This window comes from Lampetra fluviatilis, chromosome 33 (assembly GCF_964198595.1).
Source record: "Lampetra fluviatilis chromosome 33, kcLamFluv1.1, whole genome shotgun sequence".
NCBI lineage: Eukaryota > Metazoa > Chordata > Hyperoartia > Petromyzontiformes > Petromyzontidae > Lampetra > Lampetra fluviatilis.
In genome coordinates this window covers 6,139,999-6,162,304 of record NC_136307.1, presented here as the reverse complement: position 1 = coordinate 6,162,304, position 22,306 = coordinate 6,139,999, and the positions used below count along the sequence as shown (strand labels likewise).

Here is a 22,306-nt window from a genome sequence, read left to right as displayed (position 1 = left end):
GGGTAGTGCGGGAATGGGGGGTGGGGGGGGTGAAGGGGAATGGGGGGTGGGGGGGGAATGGGGGGTGGGGGGGGAATGGGGGGTGGGGGGGGGAATGGGGGGTGGGGGGGAATGGGGGGTGGGGGGTAGTGCGGGAATGGGGGGTGGGGGGGGTGAAGGGGAATGGGGGGTGGGGGGGGAATGGGGGGTGGGGGGGGAATGGGGGGTGGGGGGGGAATGGGGGGTGGAGCCTGTACCGGTAGATGTCTTCCGCGCGTTCATTTTGACGTCTTCCGAATTCTGAAACCGGCCACGGAGCGAAAGACAAGAGGGGGGCGCGCATCACATCGCTTCTTGTTGTCGTCGTTGGTGGGGGGGGGGTTTCTCGGCCTTTTGTTTAACTTGAAAGGGATTCAGACGCTTGCTCCGTTTAAACGGGGGACGATTTGGCTGACCTAAAGTCGAATCTCGTTGGATAATCGCCGTGTCAAGACAACGCGAGATGTCAGACGGTACAGCACCAGTGTCATGGGCGTTCTGTCATTAAATACAGCGGCATCGCTTCCTGATGGTGCCATTTAAATGTATGCTGTAGTTCTATTTAAAATGGTATTGTTATCATCGCCCCCAACCCGCCCCTTTACATTTGCATGTGCGTGCGTGTGGTGTCCATTTGCCTTATTCTTTGCAGTGCAGCGTGAGTATGAATGTGTCGCTGTACTGCACTTGGATTAATTCGTTGTTTGGATGATACGGTACTTGCCCCTCCGCTCGCCGTCATAGTAAGGTGGAATTGCCACCTCCGGCTCGGGCAGATGAACGTGATTCGGTCGGTGTCAACGCTTCTGTTCTGTGTCATACTTTGATGTGTTCAACTGCGACCACTGAAATCTAAAGCCAAACAAAATGCACGTCCCATGGCAGCAATTGGCAAACGTCTGAGGGAGATGAACTCAACTGCTGCGTGGGCGGATGGAGGCTCGTCATGAAGTGACCTCGGTGTCAAAGCAGATATGACAGGGTCGTTGTAAAATATCGCGTGGGAGAGAGGACCCGGAGAAGATCGATGAGATTTCACAAGTTCATTATGGGGGAACGGAATTAAATACCGCTTTCATCAAGCAGAAGGCATGGGAGTTGAACGTTGAGGAGAGGCCATGTGGAAGTGACTTGATCTCTCAGGGACAGGACCTCGGATTTGTCACAGATGTCTGTCGTCACCTGGTGGTTTTCTTACTCTTGACCCTGGCATCATAATAATGTGTAATTTACACCTCTGGCTTTGGCCCGCAGATAAAGATGACTGGCGCCCCTTTTTGATTATAAATAATGTGTACTGACAAATCTGTTTTTTTCGTGTTTTTCTATTGCAGAAAAAAAATCACCCACGCACCCTTCTGCACGCAAGTCAGACAGGACTCATCACCAGCAGGTTTTTTAAAATTTACATTGCCCTGCATGCAACTGCCGGTTTCAACATCATCACCAAACACAACATGACACCCCTGCACAAACACGTGGCTCTCATAGACAGAGGAATGCATTTGTGTTGGCATTGCAAGCCCAGATTTGAGCAATTAAATGTTCCACAGAAGAAGAGTGTTGTCACTATTGCCGGCAATGACCATCGGCGATGAGTTCCCTGATATTCTTGGTTCTTTCGGGAAAGTCACGTAGAAGGGAAATAATAAAATAATAAAAATATTAAAAAATACAAATTCTCACGACGTTTCGACTGCAATACAAGCAATCGTCATCAGGTGTGAAATCCACAGCAAGAAAATTTGAAAAAAACACCAGCATGCTTTTTTCAAAATTTTGAAAAAAAACACCAGCACGCTTTTTTCAAATTTTCTTGCTGTGGATTTCACACTTGATGATGATTGCTTGTGTTGCAGTCGAAACGTCGTGAGAATTTTTATTGTTTTATATTTTTATTATTTTATTACTTCCCTTCTACGTGATTTTACCAAAAGAACCAAGAATATGAATCCCTGCAGTCACGAAGGCTTTAAATCCGAGTTCCCTGATGTTGCCGCGGTTGTAATCGCAGCCTTCAGCTTCTGCAGTGTGGTGACTTGAGGTGTCACGTGACTCATTGTCCGTATTGTTTCAGGATGTCGACTGGGACAGCGAGGAAGACGAAGGGGCGTCTGGATTCTCAGAAAGTACGACAACAATGGCAGCTGCTCATCATTTGTAATCATCGTCGTTGTCATCATCACCATCGTCATCTACATGCTTTCTGCTTTTCCAGTGACCTGGGTTTCCCTTTCAGTTGGTGGCATAACTTGGTTTGTGTCTCCCTGGGTCAATTTAGCCTAAAATTCGTCCAGTACATTAGTGTTGAATAGACCTAAGTAGCCGAGATTGCGCGATACAGGTCAGTTTACCCTCTCCGTGTGCTGTCATACTTTCAATATGCGCTATTATGTCACTCTATGAAATTATATTTCTCCGACAGAAGCAATTGCCAAGCTACTACAGCAATTACCCCAAATGTAATAACATTGACTGATTGTTTTAGTTGGCACGGTGGCTTAGGAGGGTGGCAGCATGTCAAAGCACAGAGACATTAAAATGTCCTTTGTGTGAAAGATATAAGTATAAGCTTTCAAAGCGATCGTTTTTTGCTAATATTTAGCATTTATTTATTTGGGAAAAGCTTTTTGAAATTAATCTTTGCTCATTTAAATAGTAATCTACAGCCATTTGTCAGTCCACTGCAGCATGAAGGGATCTCTGCACCACATCGGTGCTGGCGGTAGGTGGGGGGTTTGCATACTTCATTCTGCTGATCAGTGCGTATTGGTGAAGGGATGGCTGAGGATCGGTTCAGATATTACCTGCCACTCATGTAAGCCACCATGGCTGGGAATTCAATTCAGGTTTCTTGGGTTCATAGCAGTGTGAGATAGCCACTGTGCTATTGCACTTCCTCCCTCAGCTGATTAAACCTCCGCTTATTTTTTTTACAGCTGCGCTGTTAATTTTCTGCACGAAAATATTTAAAACTGTTAATTTTCACCACAGGTCTCCCTTAAGCCCTGTTACCATGGGCTCTCGCCTGACTATAGTTCATATGGAGTATATATACTGCATATATATATAGAGTCCAATATAATACAATGACCTATGATACAATCACCCAGAATGTGCCCTATCTTGTTAGACCTGCCACATCAGTTTGTTGTCGACTGTTGCGGGGCTACGTGGTGTGGAGCAGAGGGCAGTGCTGCAAAATCCAATGTTCTGTATTTTTTTACCTAAATCTTCACTTCCCGCCTTCACCAACCCGCACCGACCAACGTGGTATAGTGCGGTCAAGTTAAATAACTCCCGTGTCAAACGTGGCATGGAAGAGGCCCTCATGCAGCAGTGGATCGACCAAGGGCTGTGAATTGTTATCGTTGCAGTGGACGCGCTGCGGGAGATGCTGGCGCGCAAGCTGGAGTTGGGCTCGGCGAGTGGGCACGAGCGCGTGCTGGAGGAGCTGACGCTCGGGGGAGTGGCCAAGCACATCCTTGCCGGGAAATGTGAGACACAAGCTGACACCGCCACAGGCAGTGGCACTGGCACAGCACGGGCAGTAGCACCGACACAGCCGGGCAGTGGCACTGGCACGGCACAGGTCGTGGCACCGGCACAACACAGGCAGTGACACCGACACAGCATGGGCAGTGGCACCAGCATTATTTTTTTTGTGCGGCACAGCAGTTAGCACATTGCCCTTTGCAGTCACGCACCCAGCTGTACGCTTCAGAAGGAGAAACATGGTTTTCCTACCAAAAGTCAGAAGTATGTTTTCACAACACGTTTTTAAATTCAGATTAAATACCAATTACTAAATTATTAATGATTACTGAATTGCCCTTTTTCACATGTATTAAAAGTCTGAAGTTTTCGCCACACAGGACTGCACTCATCTTCAGGAGTTGGATCGATGCCCGCAGCAGTGTGTGGCCAAAGCTTGAGAGAAGAACACATGCAGCCCAACCCATAAAATTACAGTTTGTTTACAAATGGCTGTGGAAATGCACCGGGTTAAAGAGAATAACGTAACGTTTGTTTTCTGTTTTCATTGCAGGCAAAAATATCGTATGCATGGTGGGTGCTGGAATATCTACCGGTAAGTTGTCGGTCATTATTTTTCACTTGTTTGGATGGGAGATTAGCTGAGAATACCAGGTGTCATATGCTTGGGTTGTGATATGGCCCGGAGATGGCAAGACATCAATGGATTGAATCCATCCGCATGGAGCTTAAGTGTGTGTTCCCCCTCGTAAGGGTGGTGGTGGGTTTTCTCTAGATTCTCTAGTTCCCTCCCATGTGAAAACAAATGCTAATTTGTGGCATTGGCTAAACATCCCAGTGCAGGATCCTCTTTAAAAGTGTTACGTTTCAATGAAGCTAAATACAGTCAACTCTCAATTATACGGGGTAATGGGTGCGGGGGAGGAGTGGACCAAATAAAACAAAATCCAAAGCATATTTAAATCCATAAAACCTCATCTTTTATGAACCTTCATAAAATTGTGCGAAGACAAGCAATCTGTTCACTTGCTTGTGGAAACATGGGCACTGAGTCAGTGCCCCTTCAATGAGTAAGATTATAATTAAACTAGCGCGTGCATTAAGATATATATTTTTTTAACAAGCACAATTCACAACCCGACTAACTGGCCCACAGAAAAAGCCGTCTTTAGGGTGCGGCGAGTCGGGGCGACTGCCCCTGGCTCTGCGCTTTCGGGGACTCCACACTTCGATGTCACGGTGTCAGATGTTTAGTTTGAAGGCGTTGGGGGGCCCACACAGTGTTATTTTCACCGGGCGCCGCAACCCCCTATGGATGGCCCTGCTCACAGATAATCCAGAGTTCACGTAATTTTATTTATGGGTGATGAGATGGGCCGAGAGGTTTGTTGCAGAGGTTCACTGTTCGAATCAGGCCACGGTGGCGAGATGTTAACTACCTCGCCTGGTATGCAGGAGGTCGTGGGTTCGATCCCGACCCTGACGCCTTTTATATTTGGAGTTTGCATATTCCCCTCATGGCCGCTTGGATTTTTTTTCCGGATCCACCGGTTTCTCCCTCCACATGTAGAATCAACATGCGTTTAGAGTATTTAGAGAATTTGGCTGCTATACGTTTGGCTGCTATAAATTTCCACATGATAAGCCTTATCATTGAGCTGTCAGTTGTGGCCAGGTTGTTTCTGAAAAAGCGCTTTATAGCTCAGTGGCCCTTACCTGGTGAAATAAGAATAGTTTAGTTCACTTCAAAGATACCATGGCATTATTCAAAGAATAGTGGGCCTTTGCATGCTGGCGTTATGTTCCAAACTTGAAATAATGCTTGAAATTAACCTAATTGTAAAACGCACAGCAATCGTAGTCCCTACTGCACAAACTCAGCAGTAACTGAACTTATAAAAAGGGAGGATCCCGAGTCTAAAGACTCAGCGAGGCTCTCCGGGCTAAACAAGTGTAATAATAACAACGGGGCCCGATGGGCTCAGGACGCGCGCACCCAGTCACCGCCGCGTGGTTGCGTGGTCACGTGTGCAGCGGCCGGGATTCCCGACTTCCGCTCGCCCGGCACGGGGCTCTACGACAACCTGCAGAAGTACAACCTCCCACACCCGCAGGCCGTCTTCGACATCGGATACTTCCGGGTGTGTGTCCATCACAAACACAAAGATCCCTCGTGTAGCCTCGACAGAGTTTTGCGGCAAGGGCTATTAGTGAGCACCTACGAAGGTCGACACGGCACACGAGGGGGTGGGTGGCCAGCACCATGGCCAGCACCATGGCCAGCCACCTTTGTCTCGCCAGTGGCGATGTTTTACACATTGCACCAGGTACTTATTTGAGGCTGAGTCGACCTAAGGGAAGGCCAGGACTGGTTCAGATAATTGTCAGTGGTTTTGGCCGTGAGCAGGAATCAGCGTGTTAGCCACGGCGCTACTGCTCCCCACCTTGCACCCCCACCTAACAACAATGATCATCTTAATCATTTCTTAAGCCATAGACTTACGCAGAGAGAACCATAGCCTTACATAGAGACCCAGACCTACATTCAGTTGCATTGATTCGGTACGAGCTAATTCTGAACCGGTTTCAACAATCAGTGTCTCATCAGCAGTCAGACTTGCTTGAATCGCGATTGAATTAATGCTGCTGAAATTATACACTCCCAGAAGGCCGATGGGTTGTATAAGAATTTATTTTAATTGTTACATGTTGAGACAGATACATGAAGAATACATATTGTCTGCTTGTCTATTATATTAATTAATATTCTTTACAACTTTGCAATGACTTCTTTATATTGGATGGGATCGGCTGCTTTGATTTCTTTCTCCATGTACTACTACTCTGTCCTTCTTCTCCGATCAAAATCCACTCCCCTTACAGAGCGATGCGTAGACGAACATACAGATCCATAGGCTTACATACATTTACTTGATCTGTGCTGCCCACTTTCACAAGCCAGCACTGACCCGTTTGGGGAATCATGATCAAATAACCTCCGTGACCCACGTGGCATGTGGAGGCCGTCATCCAGCATTGGATTGGCAAATAGAGTTGGACATATGCACGCATGTTTAACTTTTTAATTGAAAGCCACGCACTAATAACAGCACCACGTAACCAGGTAATGTTATATGTCTTTATTATACATATTCCATATTTGTAAAGAAATTTAATTTTCTATGCCTGTGATGTTTGTAATTTTCAGGAAAATCCAGAGCCGTTTTTTGCACTGGCCAAGGAGCTGTACCCTGGTCAGTTCAAGGTAAAAAGATATTTTAGAAAAGACTCGCAACATACCGTACCCGACAGAATCACCATTCACACAGACCCACCAGGTGAATCGGATTACCAATCACCAGCAGCCTTACCATCAACCAAACTCAGTAAAGTATCAAACATTCAGTTGGCTATTATAAGGCAGTGTTCTATTATAATTGATGTAAGAAAATAGGGGTGAAATTGCACGGTCTAAACAATCGAGGTGGAAATAGTCACCCCATCCCGGCGATTCGATGAATTGTCACGATTCAGAGTCACGATTAGATTCTAGATTTTTTTTTATATTGCAGAGAATGGTGGTTCCTCTCATGGTCGTTGGCATGACATAAAAATGTATTATGTATAACAAACACGAATTAAAAAAAAACTTAGATTCTTACCACGTGTGATACAATGCGTGCATCGTGTGAATCAACATGATCAACGAATCGATGCAGCGTTTACCCGCTTTGTGATCTTTCAACGAAAGGCGCTGTATAATTATAAGTTATCATTATGATTCACTCAAGGCTCATACTCCACACACAGTGGGGCAGACGCTACAGAAGCAGCGAAGTGGGTCTCGGTGTTGCCTGACTGTGTCCTTGTGCTCCCTTGCAGCCGACAGTCTCCCACTACTTCATTCGGTTGCTGCGGGACAAAGAGTGCTTGCTGCGGTGCTACACACAGGTGTGTGCTTTTGCCTAAGAGCAGGATAAACGACCGATGTTGTCATCCAATTATAATGCAGAAAATAATGGGCTCGCCTTTATCGCACTATAAATGCCACGCCTTGGATAGATGACGCATGACTGAATGCAATGAATTAGGAAACGCAGTGCCGCCAGGTTGAAAATATTCACCTCCTAGTACAACAATTCAAAGTGATTTCCTGCTCAAATGTGCATTGAGTTGATGCTTGTTTATTTACAGCCCTGAGCCAAGGTGTAAATACCACACTGCTATGGTGGGGAGTGAGTCTGTCCATAAGGACAACCACTGTGGACTTTCTCATAAAGTGGTACTTTATCGACTCTGGAAGGATGATCAGCTGAGTCAACTTCAACCAGGATTTGAACTTGTAACCTTTCCGTTTGCGAGCCGCTCACCCTACCGCTGAGCCACATGGCCCCAGTATTTTATTGGTACAGTGAAGATACTTGCAGTGACAGATAAACATTGTTTGTGGGCCGTTTCGAATCAGTAGGCCTCGTGCAGCCACGGACCGCATGAAATCCGGTATCGGGCCGTAGGTTCCCCACCCCTATTGTAAAGTGTCGCACAGACGGGGCTTTTGAGACACGGTGCTTCGTGTGTGGAACGTAGAATATCGACACTCTGGAGCGCGTGGCCGGGCTGGAGAATAACGAGCTCGTGGAGGCGCATGGCACGTTCCACACCTCGCACTGCCTGGGCTGCAGACACGAGTACTGCCTCAGCTGGATGAAAGGTGCCTCCCAGAACAACGGCACAAAGCTCACGGCTCCCACGTTTGTTAACAAGGGAAGATGGGGACATCATTTCAGCTCGACTGTCATCGAATTCCCATTAAGAAGCGGCAGAAATTTATTTGAGTTAAAACATCTCTGGTTTTATGCAAACCGAGTTGAGTAATTTGCTGGTTTTTGCTAAGCGAGATTGTTTCTCTTTGACAACCAACGTTTTTTTTGATGACCAAGCTGAGACCATCAACTATCTGGACTTCATCTCTAACAGTTGGAAGCTGGATTCGAACCCAACAAGTCAGCGTTGCTGGCAAAGCGTCAATGACATTTAAAATTGTAATCCCTCGAAGTCACCCAGCCACCTAAGGGTTTTGTTGTGTGTGTTTTTTTTCTCCGTTATACAGAGCAGATCTTTAGCGACAAGGTGCCCAGGTGTGAGAAGTGCAAATCGGTTGTCAAGCCAGGTTGTACTGCTCATTTTAAAAACTCATAACCCACACACACACACGTACACACCATGAATACCTGTGCATGACAAATCATTCCCTTCAGAGAACATACAAAAAAATACCCATCAGCTGAGCAAAGTGTGTGCAGTTTTGTCAATACTCTCAGTTTCAGTTGCTCTGTAAATAATATAACAACAAAAAATTTACAAGTTAAAATTATGTTCAGGAGGCTCCATATATATACGTCATGATTTTTATGCCTTTTTTTTCTTCTAAGGGTGAAATCCTTGCAGATAAGGAGGCAATTTTGCGTTGCGGAGGCCGTCGCTAACCTGCGGTCTTGCGTGTGCGTTGCAGACATCGTTTTCTTCGGAGAGGCATTGCCGGAGAAGTTCTTCACGTGCGTGCAGTCGGTACGGAGGAACAGCGGCATCGTCACAGCACTCATGGCTTGTCAATAAATACATAAGTAAATATGCAGGCCAGGTTAATAGATAAAAAGTTAATAAACGATACTATCATAAACCGGAGACAAGGACGACCGCTGACGAGTTGGAACCAAATGGTGCAGAAGATCATAGCATCTACGAGGGAAGGCCTCCAAGTGATGGCACAAGACCGTCGCAAGTGTCAATAGCACGGGATAGACCAAGTACTCAGCACTGTGAAACCCAGCGACCTGAATTCAATTTCCGGCCATGGAGATGCAGTGATGAATCGTCTGGTGTGCAGGTGCTAGGTTGATTGTTACATCGCAGGATCATGAGAGAGGGTGACAGCTTGGGGAGGCCTTCATCCAGCAGTGGAATGGTCATAGCTGATGATGATGATGAGAGCACAATGAAACTATCTTTTAGAAGGGTAACATAGTGAAGAAAATAATGATAGTGATCCAATAAGCATCTCTTGCTGACTCAATGGTGGTGATGATGATGACAGTGATCTTGATGACAATGGTGTTGATGGCGTGATCTCTGACCTCGTGTATGTATGTGTGTGTGCTTTAGGACTTCCCAAAGTGTGATCTCTTGATCATCATGGGCACATCCTTGGTTGTACAGCCATTTGCCTCCCTCACCAGCAGGCACGCACGCACACTGGCGCAACACCACACACGTCAACGCTACTCGATTAATTTTTGGCTGGGATTAATTTGAGCAGGGTCTGTCCGATTTGTGGACTGAGAAAATATTTCCGCACCCAGCAAAGGCACATCCAGCATACCTCTCGCTGTGGCTGTGACGGCCTACCGCCAGTCAAGTGCCACCTACTGCATAAGAGGGATTGTTACAGCCCGCAGTGCAGAAAGGCTCACAGCTATTTTCAATGCTCGGACAATGTAAAGGGTTAAACACGTGCTAATTTCATCCCATCGCTCACATAGTCGGCCCATTATCACATAAAGGACTACCCCTTTGAAATGGCCCACAAATTACATTTATCCATCACTGCAAGCATCTTAGCTGCACTAATCGGTTGCTGGAGGGGAACACTTTTGGTGTGGCAAAAACGCCGTGTATATAATTTTATCGCGGTCGGTCATTTCTGTCGCTGTGGCAGGGCTTCTTGCAGTGATGGAAGTCACCGAGGCGTGTGGTTAAATGTGTGGCCACCACAGATATCGGAGAGTCCTCTTCGGCCCTTGGGAGGGTAAAGGTTCCCCACCGCTGTCCTCGACGGATGACGAGCTTGTGATTGCAAGTCGACCGATGAGAACCACATCTCGATTTAAAGCTTTCGTGACTGCAGGGATTCATCTTCTTGGTTATTTCGGTAAAGTCACGTAGAATGGAAATAATAAAATAATAAAAATAAACATAATAAAATAATTCTCACGACGTTTTGGCCACAACGCAAGCAGCCGTCGAGAAGACAGCGTCTGAACTTCAGACTCTGTCTTCTCGACAGCCCTGTTCTCCACCTAAGGACGGCTGCTTGCGTTGTGGCCGAAACGTCGTGAGAATTATTTAATTATGTTTTATTTTTATTATTTCCAATCTACGTGACTTTACCGAAAGAACCAAGAAAATGAGAACCACATCGCCAACGGGGCCGGGTAAATAACGACACTCTTGTCACGTTGCAGGGTTCCAGACAGCACGCCCCGTCTTCTCATCAACTTGGAGAAGAGTGGACAGGTACATATGCGTGTTTTACCGTCTGGGTGTGTAATGTACTCTCTTATCCTTGGCTAGTCGCATAGCTCTTTATCTGTTGACGCATAATAAATACTGTTTACTCTTAGTTTTTTGGTAAAGTCACGTAGGTAAAAAATAAATAGTAAAAATAATAGAAATAAAATAATAAATCACGACGTTTCGGAGGCAACACAAGTCTCCGTCATCAGGTGGGACCGTCACAGCTAGATTTACTGTCTCAAGTGGGAGACAGTAAATCTAGCTGTGACAGTCCCACCTGTGTTGCCTCGGAAACGTCGTGATTTATTATTTTATTTCTATTATTTTTATTATTTATTTTTTACCTACGTGACTTTACCGAAAAACCTAAGAGTATGAATCCTTGCAGTCACGAAAGCTTCAAATCTAGAAATACTGTGCCTTATCTACAGCATAGATGGTACTTCATGTCTGCATGATCCACCAACCGACTGCTGATCACAATGTAACAACAGGCTTGCATCACAGTCGCCACAACCACCACCACCACCAACACCGAGTTAATTTCCCATCTACCCCTCCAAGCCAAACTGCCACAAGCCATTACCAGTCGCCTATTCGTGTGGAGCGGTGGCGCAGTGGTTAACGCTGTCAACCTGAGGATCTGAGTTTGATTCCCAACTACGGCTAACATCGGGGCTGTCAGATATTATTGTCATCATTATTGTTCGACACGGGGTTGTGTGGGTAACTCTGTGGATGCGTCGCTCTTTGTCCCCGGCAGTGCGACCCCATGCTCGCTGCACTCGGCCTGGGAAGCGGCTTCGACTTCGACTCTGATGACGCATACAGGTGAACTCTTCTGGCCAGGCCATAAACCTCACACAGCCAGGTGTACGGGCCGGCAACCCAGAAAATATTTCTACACCCGGCGCTCCACATCCAGGATACCCTCTCGTTATGGCTGTGGCTACTCATCACCTGCCTACTCTAATCTACCAATGATTTTTTTAAATATTCAGCGAGATATTAAGCCCGTTGGAAAATGTTTTGACTTCATAGTTCCGCCCACTCCTTTCTGTGTCGCCACCGACCACCGTCGCATTGTGTTTCCTGTGCCCGTTGCGTCCTGTTTTGCATCAGCAGCTGCCGTGTTTTCTCCGCATTTGGTGGGGTGCTGAAGGGAGGTTGGATCGTGAAGCTGCACGTCCATGCTTGATGTGCGTGTTTAGGGATGTGGCGTGGCTGGGCACGTGCGACGATGGCTGCCTGGAGTTTGCGGAGTTGCTGGGCTGGAAGGTGCCACATTTGCACAGACACACACAAATACATCCCCAGAGTGTGCGATGCTACAGTTGATATAAAGCAGGCAAAGATCGCTAACAATGATTTGTGTGGATGTATGCACACACATACCCAGCATCAGAGGCATAGCGTGGTTGAAATATGGGCCCTGCTGCAAGGCATGAAATGGGGTACCCTGTCCAATTTCCCCTCTTCGAGGTCTGTTGCCTGAACCCCAGTAAGTTGCACCGTCTGCACACACGACACCCATGCCGTTGTCCAGCGTGCATATGCAGTGTGTGCTGCACGTAGACAAAGATCCCCCGTGTAGCCTTACCAGACTTTTGGGGCAAGTGCTGTTAGCGAGCACCTATGAAGGCCGGCACGGCACATGTCCGGCCGCCTTTGTTTCCCAAGTGGTGAAGTTTACACACACCACACTGTATACTCATTTAAGGCTAAGTCGACCTAGGGCAGGCCCAGGACCGGTTCAGATAAGCGTAACTGTTGTTGGCCATGAGCGGTAATCGAACTCGTGTCGCCGGGTTCGTAGTGCAACGCGCTAACCGCTGCACTGCCGCTCCCCACACACACACACACACCCCACGTTCAGCGGCCATTGTGTGTGTTGCAGGATGAGCTGAATGCTCTCGTCAAGGCAGAGCACACGAGGATTGAGGCGGAGAGTGGCACAACAGGGGACACCGTGGGTGCAGGTGTCGGCGTTTCAACAGAGGGGGGCACTGCGGGTGACGGTGCTGGCGCTTCAACAGAGGGGGACACCACCGGTCCAGGCGCTTCTCCTGAGCCAACGTCAAGCCCCAGTAAAATCTGAGCTGTCCCGACCGATGAAGACAAGCTCACCATAAATTGAGTGTCGCCCACTACTCCTAATAATAACCCACGGTTTCCTTGACATTGGGCAGATTGGGAGTGATGTTGTGGATTGGCCAAAGCAACAAAAAGGCAAAGCAGTTAAATAGCTGTACCTTCAAATGCACCTTTTAGGTTGTTGTATTTAAAAGGAATGAGTCATGAAATATCGGTCTTGTCGTCCATGCGAATGTCAGTGTTTGATGGTTCAAGTTTATTTTGTTGAACCAGGTGAGAACTCAAAAGACCAGGATGAGTCTCATTTGTGAGAGTGACCTTGTGGTGGGTTATTGAATTGTGTACACATCAGCTTAAGGCAGTGTTTGACTACATCTTTAAGGGGTTTTATTAAATCTAAGAAAATAAAATGTACATGCTAAGGGCTGATTTAATTATTGCATTAGGAGACGACTGAGCTATTGAATGGTAAATTCCGCAATTTAAACCTTGGTTTAAAAAAAAATGTAATTGCACCAGCCAGTTAAAAAATTATACTAACACTGAGGTGGACAATTGTCCACTTAGAGAAGGAAGCTTACCTTGATATTGAATGTCGCAGTGTGATTATTAAAAAGTATGAAACTTAACGCTAAATATTTTGCAGCTCATGTTTACTTCAAATAGAACTCTTGTCTTTTGCCGAGGTGTGGCACTGTGTCCATTCGGAGTTACAATGCCAACAGATTGATGGTGTTTGCCAATTGACTGAAAAAAGCCCGTGTTTATTCATTTCGTCGTTCCTGTGGCTTGTAATTATGAAGTGTCTCTTTTTGTTCACGTATACACGCGTTGCTCTGAAAAACATTTTCAATAAATGTGGCTTGCGGAACTTTCGCATTCTCCCGTCACTGCTTTCAGCCACAACTGCTGCAACGGCGACGAGGGTGGCAGCCGCTGAACTTGTTTTTAACCAGCTGAGACCATCAATCGGTTTCTGGTTCAGGCTTGATGTCAGCTTTGGGGGTGGTTAAAACACGATTTTTTTTTAAACCCCACACCCCGCCCCTGTGCATTATGCATACACCATCAGAACTTCCTAAGGAATTGCATTGTGGTCTTCTTTTCTGAGGTCACCATCAAAATTAATTGAAAATGTGACCGAGAGTGAGACAACTGTGGGGCCGGGTTTATCCAAATCAGGACTCGTCACCACACTAATAGTCACCAATGTGTTCACTGCTGCAAAATCTGCCTTTTGGACACCATTTATATCTTGAGCACAATGCACTTGACGAAATGCTGATGGTTTTTGCATAACAGGGGCTGTGTTTTATACGTGTTTTTACTGTTGCTTGAAACTTATGGTTTTCCAACCCGCATGATGATTCTCTTACGATGGGATTTTATCATCGTTTACAGGCTTTGAGCTTTGGGGTGTGAAGCACGATTCAAAATCTCGTCAATAGGGGGTGTTTACCAACATTTTCTGTGGGAATAGCTCAGAGCTGTTTTGCCAGCAGGATCGATTAAAAAAATTAGCTGCACAAATAAACTACTCAGCACAGTCATCAATAACCACTGCCTTAAAAGAAAATAAATATTTAAAAAGTGGCATTTTTGGCAATGACCCTATTTCATAGCACATATCAAATGTGCTATGAAGGGCCGTTTCCTTAAACATCACCCATTACATATTTTCCTTTTAAGGCTATAGTGTGAAGGAATGTCTTGAAATCTTATATTTGTGGATGCCCATTTGTGTCTGCCATGCCAATGGTGGCCATACCACCACACTTGACAGTAATTTTAGGCCGAATTAAACTAATGCTTTAGGACTTCATATTTTGCCACTGTAACAACGGCTAAGGATTGACCGGCTCACAGGACATTGGCCAACTACTGAAGCACTGGTGGCCACAACACAGCACACGCACACACGTTTTTGGGAGGTCCACCCCGTTTATTTACAAAACGAGGCATTTTAATTTGTCAAAAGTCTGCGGTTCTTGGGATTTCAGCCACGAAGTCATTGTCGATCTACGGTATTGAATAAATAAAAATAGCATCCTGCAGAAAATTGTATTTCATTGAAGCTTGCAGGCATTGATTTTTCCCCGATCGCATCATGGCAATTTGTAAGCGGCATGTAATGAAGGTGTCGCCTTGGCTTAACGCACAGGCTGTATCATGGAATATGGCTGAATGCTATTATCTCATCGTTAAATAAACCCAACACAAAATACGTTGTGCCTTCGGTGGTTCACGTCTCCTCCCAGTTTGTGTTGCTCGGAGGTACATGCACAATATGCACCCTCCGTGCAATGAAGAAAGTTTTCAACTGCAATATAAGTAACTTGAAGTGAACTGGACAATTTTGTTGTACCGACACATTTTTGTAATGGACTTTAAAATCTGAAAAAGTAGATCTATTGAAATGCGGATAAAACTGTTCATTCTTCACGACGCCATACCCACTTGTACTGCTACTTTGAACAGCTCGCACGAGCTTTTAAGTTTCATAATCTATTGTGATTGTAAAACCCAATTGATTTGAGAAATTATTTGAATCCCTCTTTATGAAATGCACACAGCCGGGGACTATGAATGAAAGCTTTCCTTGATTCTGATAAATCTCCACATGAGCCCATTCACCCAGTCTTACCACAAAATATTGTTACAAATGTTTTTTCACCTTTCACTTATATCAAACTTGACATTTATGGCAACTGATTGACAGTGGCCATACAGTGTTTAATAACGTTCTCTTCAGTTTCTCAACCTAGCCTCTGCAGTACTCATTCGTTCGCCTCCAGTCACTTTTCGGTTGAGTTTAGCGGCCCCGAAGTATTGCGTGACCGCCGCATTCATGGTGCAGCTGCATGCCGATGGAGAGAGCTGCGGGTTTTCACTACGAGGACCGTGGATCGTGATTTCGTGGTGGCAAGACGGGGTTTGGGGTGGGGTGAAGAAGCGGAGGGGACAGCGCTCTCCAAGAACCGCAGCCTTCGTTACTCGATGTCCTCGGGTCGCACGGGGTGCGGCAGCGGCACCACAGACTTTTTGTTGACGTCCCGCGACAGGGCTTTTCGCATGTCTGCGTGCGAGAGATCGACAAGTGGATGGGGGGGGGGAAGTTAATTTATGTTCGTGTCCAGAAAAATGCACCGCGCGTGTTGTAACTGGCACATCAGTCAACGTAACCGACGGCATTTTTTTATTCTTGTATTCGGGCACGAGGGTTTGGGGAAGGCGGGTGGCTGCGCGAGGAGATTCACCGTACGCATCCTCGTCCGCCTCCCCGTTGCTGGCCGAGTAGTACTCGAGCACGGTGCGGTACACGCTGTAGCCCAGACGCCTGTACATGCTGACGGCCACCTGGTTGGACACCCGGACGAATAGGTCGACAAAGAAGCAGCCCTTCCTGCGTCATGCACACACAAGTACGAAAATGGTGACGACGGTGATTGTGACGACAATTAGGCATGGAACTATTCACTCCCAGAGATTCGATGAATTGTCATGATCTGGGTTTGCAATTTTATAAAAACATTACATATAATTTTCATTTGATCTCATTTTAACAGTCTTGTTTGTATTGTTTGTCTTGCCTTTGTCTTGTAGTTTTGTTCACTCCACCAGAGGGGGTTTACTTGAACTCATTAGATTAGTTATAGATTTGAAGCTTTCGTGACTGCAAGGATTCATACTCTTAGGTTTTTTCAGTAACGTCACGTAGGTAAAGAAATACATATATATAAAATATTAATAAATGAAAATAACTAAATTAAATCACGTTTTGGAAGCAACACAAGCCTCCGCCATCAGGTGTAACTGCACGCTAGTCATTTTACTGGAGCAGTTACACCTGATGACGGAGGCTTGTGTTGCTTCCGAAACGTCGTGATTTAATTGAGTTATTTTCATTTATTATTATTTTTCCTACGTGACTTTACCGAAAAAACCTAACAGTATGAATCATTATATTTGGCATATACTCATCTAAAAACACTGCTTCTTACAGCGAGGGTTGTCCTGGATAAAGAGAACTGTTATTCATATTACAAATGCAGCATGTCATCAGCTTTTTTTTTAAGAGCAGCGTATGGGTTTCAGTACTTCTCGGAGATCTCCTCCAACAGCTCCATGAGCTTGGCAGCCAGGCCCAGGCGACGGAAGTCAGGAGCTACGGAGAGTGCCGTCACGTGACCGTGCCACTCCTCGCGTGACACCGAGCCCTCCGCCTTCCCCATGACTGAGGGCAGAAGGGGGGCCACGTGCCAGACTCAATAACTCTATTCTACTCAAGTCACTCAATTGCACCAGTCACTCGCTCGATTGCACCATTCACTTATTCTATTTTGCTGGAGTCGCTCACTCATTGACTTTATTGTACAAAACTCGCTTATGCAATTGTACAAGACTCACCCACTCCATTCCTTGCATGATCACTCACTTGATCGGATCACTCACTTGATCGTATCACTCTCGACGACGTAATTCTCTCCCTCACTTGATTGTACCAGAATCACTCACTCCATTGTACAACTCACTCAACCACTCGAACAATAAATCGCTTAAGATCGGCATCAAAAAATCACGCAGCCAAATAATTGACGCAGCCATTCACGTGTGCAATAAGGAAAGAAAATTAGTCATTATTGATCAATCACTTTATATACTAAAATTGTATATACAATAGTGTCTATATGCAACCACGTCTAAAGACACTCCTTTAATCATTCAGAAACATTCAGGTCTATTCTTCAATGATTCATTTCGTAAATACAAAACGAAATTAACCAAATTAACTATGATCCTGTGACCACCATTTCAAAAAGGTAGGTCAGTACATGCCAGTATCATACTCCTTAATATTTCTCAACTAGAAAATATTTGCAAATGACAGATTACTATAGCCTCTCAAGTACAAGCGCACAGGGTCTCAAAGCAAACCCAAAATAAAAATCAATTATAATGAATAATGTACACCTCTTTGTTAAGCCACTGGTGGATGCAGGGCCGACACATGCCGTGTGGCTTCTGGCAGTTGTTTGACCAGACCTCGCCACGCTGGCCAGTGCGGGTTAGTAAAGAGGGGGGGTCCAGAATTGCACTGCGCAGTATTCGCACACTCTCAGAGGAACGACTCAGGGGCGCAAGGAGCCACAGACAGTGGAAAAGGCAGCCGGGCAGCAAGTCGGCGCCAACAATTTCCCAAGCTCTGCAGTCCTCTATATGAAGGTGTTATCGGCCAATTAATGTTTATACACGTGGGAGAAAACCGGAGCACGCGTAGAAATCCCATACATGCGAGGAGGCGACACCCTATCCCACAGTTTTAACAGGCTTACTGTAGCCCATGATGTCACCCGACGCGGACTCGGCTAGCAGGAAGTACTCGGGCCAGTGAGCCAGGTACTGGAGGTAGAAGGGGATCCCATACTGTGCGTGGTGTCAAGGATTCGACCAAGAGGCTTGACACGGCAGCCACAGCCACTGCTTACACTCACCACCGATTCCACTCTCGTAGGAAACACCTTTATTATTTTTCAACAGTTTACTTTCAGCTGCTAAAGCAGAGTAAGCAATCGACAAGTGGTATCTGCGATGCTTATACAGTGTATCAAACTAACAAGGGTAGATATACTGTGTCCCACATAAAATGGAGGATTTTAGGAGGCCCCTTAATTTTGGGAGATTTTTTTTTAATCACACTCCAAAGCAACAGACTTATTGCAAGCTTCATCTCCACTCCAGAGACCAGGATGGGTCTCATTTGAAAGAGTGACCTGGGGCATTGGTCTGCCAGAAAGTGGTGATGATTGCCGCTGTGTGCATAATCCCAATCGAGTAATCTGCGGAATCATTCTCGAATTTGGTAAACTTGGACGATGACGTCGGTACACGATAATGGCCTACTTTTACGAATGATGTCAAGGGATATACAACGTTCACTGTGAAGCAGACAACGAGAGTATTGTGGTTAATACACCCAGATCATCCATCCGTAAGTGCCCTTTAAATGAAGTCATCATAATGGTAAAAGTTTAAAGATTATTTTTCATAAAGGTCTTGCATCGAGAGGGATATTAGACCAATTGGTGTTTTAAGGAGTGCGTGAAAGAAGAAACCGGAGTAACCCAGATAAAACCAAGGCATACGAGGTACTAACATAAGTGGACTTGCTGTACTGGCTGTCATTTTACACGCTTTTATTTAACTCGCTCTGTTGTTGTTGTTGTATCCTCAAATCTTGTAACTCAATTTTAACCCACTTCCCAATGTGGTATCGACTGCAAACTTGGTATACTTATGTCATACTGATGACAATACTATATTTTATAAAAAAAAAGTATTTTTAAACATTCATTTTTATATGTTATGTTTCGGCTTGGGTCTAATTGTCCACGCTCAACTGACGTTGGCTCTAAATCACCGCGGCCCCTTACGTTATGGCAAGCTTCGGGGCCACTTCCTGGATTCGTGGAGTTCTGCCATTACGAGTAGAGTACATTTCATTAAAGCGTGGTTTTTTAAAAGTATTTTTAAATATTACTTATTGTAGACCAATGTACGCATACATCCCCCCATCTCCTGCATCCAAAGCACTGGCAAGCATGCGCCACCACATGTTTTGAGCTGTTCAAGGATACAGTTTCTGTGAGAGGGTCCAAGTTTCTGCAACAACAAAATATATCCAAAAACACATGTAAATTTCACCTTCCGAAGTACTCAGCATAAGTCTCATTGGTTTTTTTTATCAGATTGTATTAAGCTAGTAGTGTTACTAAAAACGACGAAAGTAAACCCTACATAATGTTTCACATGCAGTTATGTTCAGAATCAGAATATTTATTTCTACTTGTGGAATCCGATGAGCTAAAGCTCTTTTTCACAGATGTCCAGTCGGGGCGGGTCAGAACGTTACAACAACAAACAATTCAACAAATACGATAGGAGTGCAAAGTATAGGAAAGGTAAACAAATCACGTGAGAAAAAAATATACAAATAAAACTAAACTATTTGTCTTACCAGCTAAAGCCCACTGAGGTATTAACTTATTTTTCATGGCCACAAACAGCTCAACCAAGTGGCCCAGCATGTGGAAATATATAGCAGCAAAATAATCGAAATTCTAAGCTGTCTGACACGCGGTTGTACAAAATGATGTGGCGATGCTGCGTTGACAGTGGTGCACAAGCACAAAGCAAACGAAACATATTCGTCAATAACACTGCGGCCTTAAAATGAATAACAAATATCCATGGTAGAGGTTTTTTTGGGTCTGATCGCGTAAATACAAAATGTGTCGTTAAACCCGACACCACCCGACACAGCCAAGTAGTAAGGTTTGTCATGTATACTGAACATGCCACTTCGTTACTAGTACAGCACACCAGTGTGTTGGAGAACAAATCCACAACATTAACAATCGAACCCAAAAAAAACTATATTATGGATGATATTGGTCGCTAAAGTCTACGTGTTAAACTTAATAAAAACATATACATTTGGGGAAATTGCCCTTGATAATTGGTTTTTTACCCTTCTATCTGGCAACAAAACTGACACCTTTTTTACAAGGAGTCATGTTTACATAGACCACAATACCTGCAGTCATAATGCAAACAAAAAACATAACTCTGATAATGTATGCACTGTCCTTGATGTTGATTGGTCCACACCCGAGACAGCTTTCCTTAGAGCCTAGTCTCACATGGGTTGGACCAGATGACGCCAAAAGGCGCACAACTCAAAGACAATGCACCATCAGAGTATGAGAGCTGGGGGTAAGCATTTACACCATTGGAACCTCATTTGCCAGTAAAAATATGATATGAAGGGTAAAAAACCAATTATATTTTTACTGGCAAATGAGGTTCCAAATGATGAAATCGCCCTTCTTTATAGCAGAAAGAAAGCGTCAGGTCTCGAAAGTAACGCAGCTCTGAGCCTGGATAAGAGTCTGGAATGGATCACAATCTGGCCGTCGCCTGATTATGCCGGTTCTAATTACTGGCGAAACGTCGAACTCGAGCTTGTAAATGTTGTGCCTTGGCTCTCCAACACACAGCCGGTGTGCTGTTACCAGTAACTAAGTGACACGTTCTGTTTACCTTGCAAACCTTACTAATTTGCTGTCGGTTGGTGGCGGGTTTAACGACACAACATTTATAAATTTAACGACATTTGTAAATTTAACGACACAAAATATATAAGTTTAACGACACAACATTTATAAATTTAACGAGACAACATTTATAAATTTAACGACGCAACATTTTTGATTTAAAGCTTCGTGACTGCAGGGATTCATATTATTGGTTATTTCGGTAAAGTCACGTAGAAGGGAAATAATAAAAATATTAAACAATTAATTTATTATTATTTCCCTTCTACGTGACTTTACCGAAAGAACCAATAATATGACACATTTATAAATTTACGCGCTCTAACACTTGTATTGTGAATCTTTGTATTATGAATCCACTGCCGTGTTGTACCGTACTTCAATGCTCCTCCCAAACGTCCAAACGTCCCAACGCGTCTTTCACCGACCCGCAAAAACGACACCGAGTGGTGAAGTACATCGAAACAAACATGTATCATTATAAAACAACCTCAATAACAACAACAACGACCCCCACGATCCGTCCCGGCGTGCGTGGAGGACGAGAAGGCCCGAATCGAGCGGCGCCTTTGACATGGAAGTGGGGGGGGGTCCTGGCTACGACTTCTCGCTCGGTTGCTGCCGTGCATTCTAATGCCTCGACAACTCATTCATTCACCCAGTCAGTCACTCACACGTTGTTAAACTTGAAGAGATCGTCGCAAGTGAAGGTCCTGATGGTGGTCATGGTGAGTGGCCGGTTTCCTTGCGCCTCCGCCAGAGACTCAACGCCTCCTCCTCCTCGACCTCTCACCTCTAGCCCGGAGGTGGAAGATTCAGCACCAGGACAAAGATCCCCCAGCAGGGAAGCTTTGAAAGGCCGGCACTGTGACACACACACACACGTGGGGCGATATCAGCACCACGCCCGACCGCCTTTATCTCTCCTCTCAACCCCTCTCCCCCCCCTCCCGTGGCGATGTTTGCGCACCGATAGTTTGAGGCTGAGTCGACCTAGGAGGGTGCCCAGGACCGGTTCTGTTAATACGTCACCGGCGTTGTGTTGGCCGTGAGCGGGAATCGAACTCGGTCCGCTGGGTTCTGGGTGCAGCGTGGCGCTAACCGCTGCACCACCGCTCCCCCCACCGCACGAGCGGCTCCTATCCGCTTTAGGGAATGTAAAGTATCGCACATCTATACTTATCCGCTGTACGAAAACCAAACAGTACCCCGAAGCGGCTCTTATCCGCTCTAGGGAATGTACAGTATTGTACATCCATACTTATCCGCTGTACGAAAACCAAACAGTACCC

At 45.4% G+C, this 22,306-nt stretch overlaps 2 protein-coding genes across 3 annotated transcripts; one reads left to right on the top strand and one right to left on the bottom strand.

Moving 5' to 3' along the window:
• Positions 1–258: 258 nt before the first annotated feature.
• On the top strand, positions 259–13,771 carry SIRT2 (sirtuin 2). The gene is made up of 16 exons (XM_078871934.1): positions 259–491; positions 1,353–1,411; positions 2,096–2,147; positions 3,396–3,515; positions 4,067–4,108; positions 5,548–5,654; positions 6,722–6,778; positions 7,396–7,464; positions 8,101–8,224; positions 8,624–8,683; positions 9,026–9,081; positions 9,676–9,752; positions 10,755–10,806; positions 11,570–11,637; positions 12,018–12,084; positions 12,704–13,771. Exons 1-16 carry the CDS (start codon positions 482–484, stop codon positions 12,902–12,904), a joined length of 1,221 nt encoding a protein of 406 aa, XP_078728060.1. The 5' UTR covers positions 259–481; the 3' UTR covers positions 12,905–13,771.
• A 1,046-nt stretch (positions 13,772–14,817) lies between these two features.
• Positions 14,818–22,168, bottom strand: NAA20 (N-alpha-acetyltransferase 20, NatB catalytic subunit). 2 transcript variants are annotated; one of them, XM_078871933.1, is made up of 7 exons: positions 22,047–22,168; positions 21,689–21,879; positions 19,536–19,560; positions 18,234–18,324; positions 16,999–17,134; positions 16,158–16,303; positions 14,818–15,976 (listed from the first exon to the last, which is right to left on the bottom strand). In XM_078871933.1, the coding sequence occupies exons 2-7, from the start codon at positions 21,739–21,741 to the stop codon at positions 15,891–15,893; spliced, it is 537 nt and encodes a 178-aa protein (XP_078728059.1). In that variant the 5' UTR covers positions 21,742–21,879; positions 22,047–22,168; the 3' UTR covers positions 14,818–15,890. The 2 variants fall into 2 exon arrangements, with proteins under 2 accessions (XP_078728059.1, XP_078728057.1); XM_078871931.1 differs by having other exon boundaries at positions 21,985–22,161.
• Between the last annotated feature and the right edge of the window lie 138 nt (positions 22,169–22,306).